At 36.0% G+C, this 15,475-nt stretch overlaps 1 protein-coding gene across 1 annotated transcript in view; it reads right to left on the reverse strand.

Annotated features, from left to right (window-relative positions):
* MORC1 (MORC family CW-type zinc finger 1) overlaps positions 1–15,475 on the reverse strand; it is a 199,623-nt gene that overhangs the window by 61,480 nt on the left and 122,668 nt on the right. The window contains 2 exon segments of the mRNA XM_082394691.1: positions 5,871–6,116; positions 7,098–7,163. Coding sequence (XP_082250817.1) covers positions 5,871–6,116; positions 7,098–7,163 — 312 coding nt within the window.

Raw genomic sequence — 15,475 nt, forward strand, 5'->3', positions numbered from 1 at the left:
ATGTATACAGTAGTTAGATCTTCTGCCCATTTTGTGACCGGGTTGTTTGTTTTTTTGATATTGAGCTGTATAAGCTGTTTTTATATTTTGGAGATTAATCCCTTGTTGGTTGCATCATTTGCAAATATTTTCTCCCATTCTGTAGGTTGTCCTTTCATTTTGTTTACTGTTTCCTTTGCTGTGCAAAAGCTTTTAAGTTTAATTAGGTTCCATTTATTTATTTTTGCTTTTGTTTCCATTACTATAGGGGACAGATCCAAAAAAATATTGCTGTGATTTATGTCAAAGAGTGTTCTGCCTATGTTTTCCTCTAGGATTTTTATAGTATCCGGTCTTACATTTAGGTCTTTAATCATTTTGAGTTTATTTTATTATCAATTACAAGGAAAAAACTGCAAAAAACAGAAACACGCGGAGGCTAAACAATATGCTACTAAACGGCTAGTGGATCACTGAAGAAATCAAAGAGGAAATCAAAAAATACCTAGAGATAAATGAAAACAAAAACACAATGATCCAAAACCTATGGGACACAGAAAAAGCAGCTCTAGGAGGGAAGTTTATAGCAATACAAGCTTACCTTGGGAAACAAGAGAAATCTCAAATAACCTGACTTTCCACCTAAGGGAACTAGAGAAAGAACAAATCAACCCAAGTTTAATAGAAGAAAAGAAATCATAAAGATCAGAGCAGAAATAAATGAAATAGAGACTAAAAAAAAAAAAAATAGAGAAGATAAATGAAACTAAAAGCTGGTTCTTTGAAAATATAAACAAAATTGATAAACCTTTAGCCAGACTCATCAAGAAAAAAAGGGAGAGGGCCCAAACCAAAAAAATCCGAAATGAAAAAGGAGAAATTAAATGGACACCACAGAAATACAAAGGATTATAAGAGACTACTACGAACAACTATATACCATTAAAATGAACAACCTAGAAAAAATGGACGAGTTCTTAGAAAGGTACAATCTCCCAAGACTGAACCAGGAAGAAATAGAAAATATGAACAGACCAATTACCAGTACTGAAATTGAATCAGTAATTTAAAAAAATCCCAGCAAACAAAAGTCCAGGAACAGATGGCTTCACAGGTGAATTCTATCGAACATTTAAAGAAGAGTTAACACCTATCTTTCGAAACTCTTCCAAAAAATTACAGAGGAAGGAACACTTCCAAACTCATTCTATGAGGTCAGCATCACCCTGACACCAAAACCAAACATGTCACAAAACAAGAAAATTACAGTTCCATATCGCTGATGAACATAGATGCAAAAATCCTCAACAAAATACTAGCAAACTGAATCCAACAATAAATTAAAGGGATCATACACCATGATCAACTGGGGTTTATCCCAGGGATGCAAGAATTTTCAATATCTGCAAATCAATCAACGTGATACACCCCACATTAACAAACTGAAAACTAAAAACCATATGATCATCTCAATAGACGCAGGAAAAGCTCTGGATAAAATTCAACATCCATTTATGATAAAAAACTCTCCAGAAAGTGGACATAGAGGGAACATACGTCAACATAATAAAGGCCATAGATGACAGACCCACAGGTAACATCCTACTCAATGGTGAAAACCTGAAAGCATTTTCTCTTAGATCAGGAACAAGACAAGGGTGCCCACTCTCACCATTTTTATTCAACATAGTTTTGGAAGTCCTAGCCACAGCAATCAGAGAAGAAAAAGAAATAAAAGGAATCCAAATTGGAAAGGAAGAAGTAAAACTCACTGTTTGCAGATGGCATGATACTATATATAGAAAATCCTAAAGACACCACCAGAAAACGACTAGAGCTCATCAATAAATTTGGTAAAGTTGCAGGATACAAAATTAATATACAGTAATCTGCTGCATTTCTATACACTAACAATGAAATATCAAAAAGAGAAATTAAGGAAACAATCCAACTTACTGTCACATCAAAAAGAATAAAATACCTAGGAATAAACATACCTAAGGAGGCAAAAGGCCTGTACTCTGGAAACTATTAGACACTGATGAAAGAAATTGAAGATGCCGCAAACAAATGGAAATCTATATCATGTCCATGGATTGGAAGAATCAATACTGTTAAAATGACCATACTACCCAAGGCAATCTACAGATTCAATGCATTCCCTATCAAATTACCAACGGCATTTTCACAGAACTGGAACAAAAAATGTTTTAATTTGTATGGAAACACAAAAGACCCCAAATAGCCAAAACAATCTTGAGAAAGAACAAAGAGGCTAGAGGAATCATGCTCCCTGACTCCAGACTGTACTACAAAGCTACAGTAATCAAAACAGTATGGTACTGGCACAAAAACAGACACATAGATCAATGCAGCAGGATAGAAAGCCCAGAAATAAACCCACGCATTTATGGTCAATTACCGACAAAGGAAGCAAGAATATACAATAGAGAAAAGACAGTCTCTTCAATGAGTGGTGCTGGGAAAACTGGACAGCTACATGTAAAGGAATTAAATTAGAACACTCTCTAAAAACATATACAAAAATAAACTCAAATGGATTAAAGACCTAAATGCAGTCACTTTTTGATACTGAAAAGTGTTTCTTCATACTTGAAAAGGTGAGAAACCACTGGAATGAAAAATTTATGATACAGGGAAAGGTCTTCTTTGATTGGAATGGCTAGAGGTAGACTCAACTTCTTGAGGGCAAAAACTGTCTTATTTATCTCTGAGTCCACAGCACCCAGCCCAGAGTAAATGCTTAATAAATGTTTGTTGAGTGAAATGAATTAATCAAGGAAACTGAGGGAAAATTCAAAGGAATTAAAAGTTGCAGATGTAGGAAACAAATATATTATTTTTATTGGTAGCCCCATATTCAGGAAATGGTGGTGGTGGGGGGAGGTTAGGATAAAAAAAGTGGAATCTTCTGAGAAATTCAAGTATGTGATAAAACAATTCTCTAGGAAGACCAATTAATTACCTGTATTAAGAGAGCTGAATTGTGGTATATATAAGGTAAAACACTGGCTAATTCCAGAGCCATTTTTATCAAGCTTTTGGAACACATGATAAGATTTAGTTGGAGTGTTTAGCCTGTCTTCCTAATTCAATCTACTTAGGCTAATATCAAAATTAATCACACTTCCTGTACTTCCTCTGTCTGGAAGTGGTAATGCCTATTGTTGTGTTAACTGGATAGGAGATTAGAATGTACTGCAAATAATCCTCAGGTAATCAAAAGCCTTTTGAATTGCAGTTTAAACCTGACTAAATTCATTTTTCAAGTGCTTATCAAAAATTTCACAGTCTCCTGATCTATCCACCTCACTTCCAGATTTTCTTAGTATAGATTATCTTCTGAGGTAAACTTATCTTCCCAAGAGTTGACATACAACATGTCTTCATTTCTTTACTTTCCACTTGCTAATCAATCCATTCTAATTTGGTTTCTAGTCTCTCTAGTCCAGCAACAATAACATTCTTCCTGTGATCATCCCTATTACCACTAAGTCATTAAGTCAATGGACTTTTTAGGCCTTTGCCTGGTTGAGTTAGCCTCTCAACAGAATTCAGCTTCTCTGACCATCTACACCCAATATCTCACCAAACAGGTCAGTGCTCCCTCCTCAAGGCAAACACACAAGGAACAAAGTATCCACTCCTCTTCACTCCACGTGATCACCCTCACCCACACCGTTATTTCCCCACAGGGCCATTGCAATAGCCTTTTAACTGCTCTGCCCACATTCACTCTGCTCTCTACTAATCCATCTTTCATACTCAACCAAAGCAATCTTTTCTAAAGGAAAATATGATCACACCACTTCCCTGGTTAAAACCCTTCAGTGGTTTCCCATTGCTTTCAGGATAAATACAAAACCACTTATCAAAGCCTATAGGCCTGCATGATTCTGATCACTCCCTGCCCATCTCACACCACAGCCCCCTTTTCCCTCTCTGCCCCACTATAGCTTAGTTGTCTTCTTAAGTTACTTTGTATTCCATGTTCCCTCATTAGCAAATGATGTTTGCATTGATTGGAAATGCTCTTCCTCTCCTCTTACCCACTTAGCTGGAATTCAATCCTAAAAGTTATATGTCATCGCTTTTTCAAGGAAGACTTCTCTGTCCTCCCAGAGTCAAATCTCCTATTACAAGGACTCATGCTACTATGTCATAAAAATTACCAAAGTAGCAGTTTACATTTGTCTGTATAATCATTGGATTGTCTGTCTCCATCACTAGACTCTAAGTTCAGTGGGGGCTTGGGACCATATGTGATTTTGCTCATAGTTGAATCCCCTGTAGCTGGCTGGCATACTGAATGACACATAATAGATGATTTTATATATATACATATATATATTCACATATACGTATGTGAATCTCCATATTTAAAGTCTAAAATGTGTTATTCTAACACCTGGGCTCACTTCAACTTTGCAGTCACTTGTACGTTGTTTTTGGAGCATGCAATCCACACATAAAATAAGCCTACAAATCCCAAATCTTGAAATTCTACAGTTAATGAATGGAAATCAGGGGTTAAAGGAGATATAACTATAAAGTAATAGCAACTACTTTTTATACTATAAGCATGAAGTTTTTTAGAAATAGCAAAAGTTGAGTATCTGCTGAACAGATGAATTTTTACATTCAACTATGATACATAATTCAAAGTAAAATTCTGAAGATTGTAGACAGATTCAGCTTAGCTTCTTCTATAGTCTCAAGAAAAGACTTAGGGCCAAAGTTTCAAAATTATAGGGAACTGGATTTCAAATATTTTAAGAGAATGAGCTACCCAAAAATGAAATGAGAAAGGCTGCCTTAGGAGGTAATGAGTCTCCATCACTAAAGACTTTCAAGAATCCATACCATTTTCCAAAGATATTACAAAGATATCTCACAAATGTGTGAGATATTTCTGTAATGTAACTATTATTCAGAATAATTCCTTCTGAAAGAACCATGCCTGAAATCTTGTCTCCCACCATGCTTAACACAGTATCTTACACAGGGCTCAGTGGATATTTGCTAATCAAATTAGTTTCTTGCTTTCAGAACCTATGGTAACTCATCTGAATATTTTCCATGTGCCCTATATTCACCCTTTAAGGGTGAATTTAATTTCTGGAAGCAGTAAAAAGACATTAGAAGTCAAATTTGATTAAGAAGGCAGATAAACTAGGCAATAAATTTTGGCTTATAAAAGATTTTTTAAAATGTAGTGAGATAATATCTGTAGTCATTTAACACTGAATCTGGCACAGGGTAAATGCCCACTCAGTTGTAAGTGTTGTTACTGTTATATACTGAATCTGAGGGCAGATTCTCAAAGAGGAATTAAATAAGCGTAACCTTGTAAGAATAAACTGTAATGATTCCTTTTAAAAGAAACAAACTCACGTAGATACGTGGAAATTCTAGGGTGGTACATTCATTAAAATCAAGCTCAGTACTTAGTTATATTATCAACCTCACATCTCATTTCTCCAGAGCTCTGACTACAGGGATAACTACTTATGTAAAATTTGGCTAAGCATTTTTGCTATAAAGCATTGAATGCAAAATCCTCAAGATTACAGGTTTATCCTATATGAATATTTCTCTCTTAAATACAGATTAAAATCTTTATCCCACAGAGGTGTCCTTTAGGAGTCCTTCAGTGCTGATATTAGCAACCTGACTTTTGCTCCAAAAGAGAGAATATAGAAAAAAAAAAAAGAAATTGGGACCTTGTCCAGGAAACTCGATTACAATGTGTATGCTATAATTAGAGTGCTTTAAAAATGTGAAAATGAAGCAAAACCTTTACAGAATGCTATTTCTGGAAAAGTGAAATACTATACATTTTGTGAATAAGAAAAGGAAAAAAAAAACACCTGGGATCTCTCAGCTAGTTTGACATTTTCCGGCAGGGCGGCTGGATGTCTCCACTGTTGAGGTTTCACTTTCTTCTGCATAGGCTTCTTCGTAATTTTAGTCTCTGAAACATACTCTAAATCGGAATCCGCCTCTCCTGTGTTACTTTTCCAGCCTCTATGGTTGACCGAAAGCTCAAAGGATGAAAGAGACTCATGCTTCAAGTCATCACCGGAAGGCCTGATTCTCTGAATTTTCGTATTTCCCTTAAATAACAAAGAACATGCTTTTAATTTTTGGTAGCTGGCTTATTTATAATTAATTACCATTTCCCTTATAATCTTATGACATTAGATGATATTTATTTCTAATAAAAAATTTAAAAATCAGAAGCTTAGAATTTTGGGAAATGTATGTTGCAAATACATTGGCAAATGTATACAGCTGCAATGGCTCATTCAGAATTTGATTTAGCAGAGCTGGGCTGAGTCAAGAAACTTTCTGATTTTAAGGATGCAAAAGACCCCAAATTGAGAATACACTGTGCTTCCTGACTTCCTCCCCAGCAAAGACTTTCTTGCTTTTGGATCCCTGGTGCACATAGGTCAGTAATCTATTCATCTAAAGTTTGGCTGGGGTTTATCAATCCCACCATTTGCCTGTTAAGAAATGTGAAGAAACAAAATTATAAAGAGTTTTCCATAATTTTTTGTGTGTGATTGGTATAACTCTAAAGGTTTGAAAAATTTTTAATTTTAGACAATAACAGACATTTGAGGAATATAATATGACGTTTAGCAGAAACCAGAAACAATGTAGGAATTACATACACAACATATTTCTAGGCAAATATATATCCACAGACAAACACACACTCTCTCTGATTTTAAATGTATAATTTTATATAATATACAAATATATATTTTTCTATGAAATATATCTTGAAATATATTGGAAAGAATATATTGGAAAGATACAATTATAAATACATTAAAATATTTAAAATGGTCAATGTCTCCAGGCAGTAAAACAATGGGTGATTTAAATTTTCTTATTTATATTTTATTTTCTGAGTTTTTCCTAATAAACATGTATTAGTCTAATAAGAAAAAAATGATGACAGTGAAAAAATAGGTAACAGTGCTTCACTTTCTGAACCTATTAAACCATGATGACATTTGGCCCTTGATAAGTCTCCTTCATATGGGAAATGTTACAAATGGCTCAATCCCACTTTAATTACTCACCTTAGGTGCTGAAGTTTGGCAGGTGGTAGTGAACTCAGTGATCCTACTTGTTGGTATAAACTGAGGCTATTATGGAAAAAAATCATTAGACAAATGTAAGTAAAAATAACTTTCAATTGACATATTAAAATGATTCAATATTCTTCATTTCTTAAAGAAGTGCCAAGATCACATACTCTCACCAGTCATTATTAAGGAGTCCCTTTCAGTTTAGTCATAGAGCAATGATGTCTGACTGGTAGCGACTGGACAGTACAAGACAATCCAATGAAGTATTATAGACCAAATGTCTTATAAGCAATACAAGGGGCCACCGTATTAAACACTGTCTCCACAGCCCTTATCTCCCCTCTCTGGAGACACTTTGTCTCCACTTGTAGGTCCCAGCATCTGGAATAAATCTTGACCTTCAGCAACAGCTCTGTATAGTTCAGAGCTCTGGGCTTGAGCTTCAAGGGACTTTTGAGGATAGACTGGTCTTAACTGTGTCCCTAATAACTGAGATGCTGCCTTACCCTCAGCAACCAACTCCTGCCTTGTACTCAGAGGCATAAGTAGAGAGAGAAAGTATTTGTTTCTCCTGAAAAAGAAGCACCTTCTAAGCTAATATTTTGATGTGATAATTGTTATACTAAAATGATGAGATGGTAATGAAATATTCAAAGAGAAGATAAAGAGTAATGTGGGCCCTGCACCCCAGACCCAGGGTCACTCCCCTTGGAATGAGACCCCGGTTAGGGGATCTGCTTGCACCTCCTTTTTGGTGCACCCACTTTCTTTCACTGTGTCACAGATGCCATCGTGGTATCCAGCTCAGTGTCCAGACTCTCTAGGACAGAAAATTTACCTTGCTCTTGTTAAGTACCCTAACATCCAAACTGGAGTCCTGACTCCAGTTTGGGTTGGATGTTAAGGGTTGGAGCTGCTGAAAATTTTTCCAATGTGAATGGCCTGCATAGATGTTGAAATAGGGCCTTTTCCTCTGTCCTGAGATCCAAATGCCCCTTGGTGGCATCTTATAAGTTGTGGGTACCTTTAAGGAAACCCTTCCAAACCAGAATTATTTCACCTATGTACCTGTACTCACCCCCCAACCTGTACTTCCTCGTGCAGTCCCTCTTTTGACTAGTAACATCACCAAATACCCAGACATTCAAGCTAGGCTGTCCTGGGCTAATAATCACTCTCAGTCCACAGGTTTGCACTAGCCTCAAGTCACCTCCCTGTTTAAATGACTTTATCGTCTTTTGCTTGAACTATTTTCTATAACCTCCTCATTTTCTTGCTTCCAGTTCAGAGACTTCTCTAGACCTGTGTCACAACCCCTTTCTACACAATATTATTCACTTCATTAAAATAAGGAAGACAAGAGAGAAGAAGAGGGGGAAAGAGAAGGGGAGGTGGAATTCTCAAACTTGGGTGCATTTGCTTAGAATCACCTGTAAGACTTTAAAAAAAAACTATTGATGCCAAGTCCTTACACCCTGACATTCTAATTCAATTATGTGGGGATGGGGCCTGGCATCGGTAGTTTTTAAAGCTCTCTGAGTGATTCTCATATGCAGTCAGGACTGAGACCACTAGCTTAGAAGACAGAGTCTCATTTCTGTAGCACCTGCCACATGGTGTGGCACACAGACCACATTCAATTCAAGTTTATTAAATAAAGCCAAACAGCATCTAGCATGACATACAAACGGCTTTCAAACGGTTTCAACTAACTTTCTAAATTCTTCTTCTGAACCATTTTTCCCTCCATCTGACGCCCGTTGTTGTCCTCATACACTAAATGCTCAGTCACATTTACTATTCCTCAGGTTCACTTTCATGTCCCCATGCCTTTGTATCACCCATTTCCTTTGCCTGGAATGACCTTTCTGATATTCTCCAGCTGTCGAATTTCACTCATCCTTCAAGTCTCAGTTCAAGTATTACCCACTCCGAATTCCTCCTCCTATTCCGCAAAGGAAAATTAATTGCTTTATCTTCTATACTCCCCTGACATTATTTTTTTAGATGTTTATATAGATATCTCTCACTATATATACAGATTCACATGGAAAAACATATATTTTTAAAAGTGTATTTTTAAGTCTCCTTATTACTCCATTCTCTATTTGTCCAGTTCATATTCCACTAACAAGTAACCACTGCTACTTATTTCTTGTTTATCTTTCCAGAGATCTGCTTATACATCATCTATAATACAAGCATATATAAATAAGGTTTCCCCACTTTTCTGAGGTGGAGAAAAATGGTAGTATATTATACACACAGTCTGCATCTTTCTTTTTTACTTAAGGATATATCCTACAGATCTTTCTCTATTAGTACTTAAAAAGCTTCTTCATTCCCTTTTTACAGCTGCATTGTATTCTTTCCCCACCTCCAGTTAGTTTTGAGATATAATTGTCATACATCATTAAGTTTAAGGTAATGGTTTGGCTTACATATATTGTGAAATGATTACCACAATAAGTTTAGTTATCATCCATCATCTCATATAGATACAATAAAAAAAGAAAAAAGTTTTTCCTTGTAATGAGAACTCCTAGGATCTACTCTCTTAATAACTTTCATATATATCATACAGTGTTTGCTACAGTTAACTATGCCCAAAGGTTTCCTTGAGCTCCCTCCCTCTGACCCTTCCCTACACCTCTTCCTATCCCCATCCCATCCAAGGGCAACCAGTGATCTGCTTTCTCTCAGCATAGATCACCTGCATTTTCTAGACTTTTATCTTAAGTGGAATCATAAATCTTTTTCATCTGGTTTCTTTCACTAGGAAGAATTATTTTGAAATTAATCCATACTGCTTTGTGGATCAATAGTTCATTCCTTTTTATTGCTGAGTAGTATTCCACTGAATGGACATACCACAATTTGTCCTTTCACCTATTGATAGTCACTTGGGTGACTTCCGTGTTTGGCTATTACAAACAAAAGTACTATGAATCAAGACAGTATGGTACTGGCACAAAAACAGAAATATAGATCAATGGAACAGGATAGAAAGCCCAGAGATAAACCCATGCACATATGGTCACCTTATCTTTGATAAAGGAGGCAAGCATATACAGTGGAGAAAAGACGGCCTCTCCAATAAGTGGTGCTGGGAAAACTGGACAGCTACATGTAAAAGAATGAAATTAGAACACTCCCTAACACCATACACAAAAATAAACTCAAAATGGATTAAAGACCTAAATGTAAGGCCAGATACCATCAAACTCTTAGAGGAAAACATAGGCAGAACACTCTATGACATACATCACAGCAAGATCCTTTTTGACCCACCTCCTAGAGAAATGGAAATAAAAACAGAAATAAACAAATGGGACCTAATGAAACTTAAAAGCTTTTGCACAGCAAAGGAAACCATAAACAAGACCAAAAGACAACTCTCAGAATGGGAGAAAACATTTGCAAATGAAGCAGCTGACAAAGGATTAATCTCCAAAACATACAAGCAACTCATGCAGCTCAACATCAAAAAAACAAACAACCCAATCCAAAAATGGGCAGAAGACCTAAATAGACATTTCTCCAAAGAAGATATACAGATTGCCAACAAACATATGAAAGAATGCTCAACATCATTAATCATTAGAGAAATGCAAATCAAAACTACAATGAGATATCTTCTCACACCGGTCAGAATGGCCATCATCAAAAAATCTACAAACAATAAATGCTGGAGAGGGTGTGGAGAAAAGGGAACCCTCTTGCACTGTTGGTGGGAATGTAAATCGATACAGCCACTATGGAGAACAATAGGGAGGTTCCTTAAAAAATAAAAATAGAACTACCATACGACCCAGCAATCCCACTACTGGGCATATACCCTGAGAAAACCATAATTCAAAAAGAGTCATGTACCACAATGTTCATTGCAGCTCTATTTACAATAGCCAGGACATGGAAGCAAACTAAGTGTCCATCAACAGACGAATGGATAAAGAAGATGTGGCACATATATACAATGGAATATTACTCAGCCATAAAAAGGAATGAAACTGAGTTATTTGTAGTGAGGTGGATGGACCTAGAGACTGTCATACAGAGTGAAGTAAGTCAGAAAGAGAAAAACAAATACCATATGCTAACACATATATATGGAATCTAAAAAAGAAAATGGTCAGAAGAACCTAGGGGCAAGACAGGAATAAAGATGCAGACCTACTAGAGAATGGACTTGAGGGTACGGGGAGGGGGAAGGGTAAGCTGGGACAAAGTGAGAGAGTGGCATGGACATATATACACTACCAAACATAAAATCGATAGCTAGTGGGAAGCAGCCGCATAGCACAGGGAGATCAGCTCGGTGCTTTGTGACCACCTAGAGGGGTGGGATAGGGAGGGTGGGAGGGAGGGAGATGCAAGAGGGAAGAGATATGGGGACATATGTATATGTATAACTGATTCACTTTGTTATAAAGCAGAAACTGACACACCATTGTAAAGCAATTATACTCTAATAAGATGTTAAAAAATAAAAAAAACTAAAAAAAAAAACTACTATGAGCATACAAGTATAAGTTTTTGTGTAGACCTATGCTTACATTCATGTGTTTATTTGCTGTCTGTATATCTGCCTTAGTGAAATGTCTGTTCAAATGTTCTTCCCACTTTTTTAAAGCACAAGGAATTTACTACAGCGATTGGTAACAGAAGAGATGGAAGAGGCTAAGAAGACTACCAGGGCATGGAAGGTACCCTAGATGTTAGCAAAAGCAGGAAGCTCTTAGAGCCCTCAGGTTGGAGGGACAATAGGAAGAACTGATAGTACCAGTTCTATAGGTCAGAAGCCCAAGTACAGTGTGGCTCAGCTGGATCCTCTGTTTAGAGTCTCACAACTGCCTGTTTTTTAAATGTGTTGTGTGTCTTATTATTGAGTTTTTAAAGTTCTTTATACATTCTAGATATCAGTCCAGATCAGATAGAGTTTTGTAAATGTTTTCTCCCAGTCTGTGGCTTGATTTTTTGATTTCTTGTGTCATTTGAAGAGCAACGTTTTAAATTTTTGATGGAGTCAAATTTGTTAAATTTTCTTTTATAGCTCATGCTTTTTGTATCATATTTAAGAAATCTTTGCCAAACCCTAAGCCACTAAAATTTTTTCCTACGCATTCTTCTAGAAGGTTTATAGTTTTAGCTTTTACATTTGGCCTATGCTGCATTTCACATAATTTTTATTTGGTTTGAGGTAAGAGTCAAGGTTCATTATTTTGAGGTATATATGACTATCCAAGTGTTTTGGTATCATTTGTTGAAAAGATTATTTCTTTCTCCCAATGAAATGTATTGGTCCCTTTGTTGAAAAACAATTGACCACAAATGTATGAGTCTATTTCTGTACTCTTTATTATGTCCCATGGCTCTATTTGTCTCTTTTAACACTAATACCAAATTGTCTTGATTACCATAAGTTTATAATGCCTTGAAACTAGATGGTGTCAACCCCACCAACTTTGTTCTTTTTCAAAGTTATTTTAAATCCTCTGCACTCCATATGAATTTTATACATTTTACAATTTCTACAAAAAAAAAACCACAAACAACTAGCTTGGATTTTGATTAACATTGGGTTAAATCTATGGACCTATTAGAGAGAATTGACATCTTAACAATATTGAGTCTTCAAACTCATGAACATAGGTTATCTATTTATTTGCTTTGTTTAATTTTTTCATCAGTGTTTTGTACTTTTCAGTGCAGGTCTTACTCATCTTTTGTCAAATTTTTCCTGAAGTATTTCATGTATTTTAATGCTATTGGAAATGGTATTATATTTTAAAATTTCAATTACAATTGTCTGCTGCTAGTAGGTCAATATACTTGATTTTTATATATTGATTTTGAACCCTGCAACTTTGCTAAGCTCATTTTACCAATTCTAGTAACTTTTTAACAGATTCTGCTCAATTTTCTACATAGACTATCACATCTGAAAAGAACCAGTTTTACCTCTTCCTTTGCAGTCAGAATGCCTTTTATTTCTTTTCTGTCTTTCTTGTACTTCTAGAACCTCCTGTAAATGCTGAATTGGAGTGATGAGAGCATACCTCCTTGTCTAATTCCTGATCTTTGGGAAGAGATTTTAGTCTTTCACTAGTAAGTACAATTTTAGCTGTAAGGTTTTTGTAGATGTCCTTTACCACATTGAGGGAGTTTTCTTCTGTTCCTGATTTGCTAAGAGTTTTTTTTTTTTATCAGCAATGGATGCAGTTGCTCCTTTTTTGTCATTTATATCTTACTGGATTTTGTTTCCTTTTTGTTTATGATATCTTATTTATATGTTATATATTTATATGGCCCCATATTCATATTTTACTGGATTTTTTTTTTTTTGTAGATATTTAGCTACTGTACTAGTTTGTTTCTTAAATACATCATTATAAGAGTTAGGTTTTCCAGGACTAGCTCTTTGCCAGAATTTTCTATAGGAAGGGTAGGTAGAGGATAAGAGTCTAGGCAAGTTTTTTTTTTCTTTTTTTTCCACAAGCAAAACCTCTTTTCTTCTAATCTTTATCCAAAAAACACTGCTTCTGCAAATATGGCTTTTTGGAGTACTTTCATGTGCATTCCACATCTTCTACTTCTGTGAACCAAAGCAGGTCCAGTAAGGCTCCTGTTGCCTCCCAGCTATTGTAGATAAAGGCTATAGCTTTTCCATCTCCAGATGAACCCTTCTTCAGTAAGTGTATTTGTGTTGATTCTTTAGAGGTGCTACTGCTGGGCTCGTCTTTCCATTTCTCTTCCTTTCCTCCTGTGGAGCTCCCGCATTATCTTGACTGCTTTGGGCAGCACTGCAGTATTTTGGTATATGTTTCCTAGCTTGACTGAAATTGGAGTTGCATTTTTGTTTTCTGTTTTCTTGTTGCTCTTAGAAGACTCCCAGGAAAAAACAGGAAGATGCTACATCTATATAGCCATATTTATAGCAGAAGCCTCCTATATCCCTTTCTACCTATATTTATCATGGTATGTATCACACTGTCTTATAGTTATGGTAACACGGGTATCTCTCTCAACAGACTGTAAACTCTCAAAGTCATTTTTTATCTGTAGTACCTATCACAATGTTTAGCACTTTATAGGTACTCAATAAAACGCTGGTGATTAACAGGATTAACAGATGCTCCCAGGGCCTGCTGCTCATCTCTTCCACTGTTGAAACACTGCCACAAATCTAGTCTGCACTCATAATGTGACTAAACTTCTCCACTACCTGTCAGGTGTTATCACATCTTTGAGATGCTTTATATTAAATGCCAGTGTCTTGTTCATAATATAGCAAAATGGATTGAGCCTAGCCTTGTAACAATGTATGATACACTTAAATCATTTGGGTTTGTATAATTTTGGTGCTAGCTTAACGATAATTACTTATGGCTATAAATTTTACTGTAATGAGTTTTGACCTGAACTACTAATCTCATCACTAGAGTTGTGAGTAATAAAAAAAAAATCTTTTTAATTCCATTAGTTTTCCTCTTTTTATATTCATTTCAGAGTTGTGTTTCTACAAAAGAACTTCAGACATCATAGAAAAACACAGCAAAAATGTCTCAACTAGGGACTTCCCTGGTGGTCCAGTGGCTAAGACTCCGCACTCCCAATGCAGGGGGCCCAGGTTCATTCCCTGGTCAGGGAACTAGATCCCACATGCCGCAACTAAGACCCGGTGTAGCCAAATAAATAAATAAATAAAATGTTAAAAAAGAAAATGTCTCAACTACATTTTGAATAGAAAAATATCAATAATGGTGGCACATCTTTGCATTTTTTTTGTAAAACAGAAATCCATGTAACATAGCTAATCCATTTCAAATTCTGTCTCAGTTACTTAATGAGTAGTTGTTTACTAGTGGTATCATCTTTATCATCACCATCACCTTTTCAGATTTCAAAGAATCATCATCACCCTAGAAACCTTTCTAATATCAGTATTTATTTTTATATGACACTCATAAACTCTCCCGGCAAAACTGTTATTTCTTTACATGTTTGGAAAGTCCTGAAAATCACAGATTCAATAGCAAAAGCTGCATAATATGAAGTATCTCTGGCAGCAGGAAAACTGAAGGATCCTTAACTCAGGAATAAAGAAGAGAAAGTCTGCGGTGCATAAGAATCGTGTGGGGAGCTGTGCAGAAATGCAGATTCTAAGGCTTCTGTCCCACAGATTCTTGTTCAGTCAGTCTGCTGTAGATCTCAGGAATCTGTATTTTTACAAACATGTGAAGTTCTTACACAGATGGCCCAATCATCATAGACTCATAGCCCTGGAAGGCAGGGGATTCTCCCTTTTAACTTTATATCCATGCTTTGTGGGACTGTAGAGAAAATATTTTTATGTTTCTGCACCATGA

The sequence above is a fragment of the Balaenoptera borealis genome (genome assembly GCF_965194805.1).
Source record: "Balaenoptera borealis genome assembly, chromosome: 5".
NCBI lineage: Eukaryota > Metazoa > Chordata > Mammalia > Artiodactyla > Balaenopteridae > Balaenoptera > Balaenoptera borealis.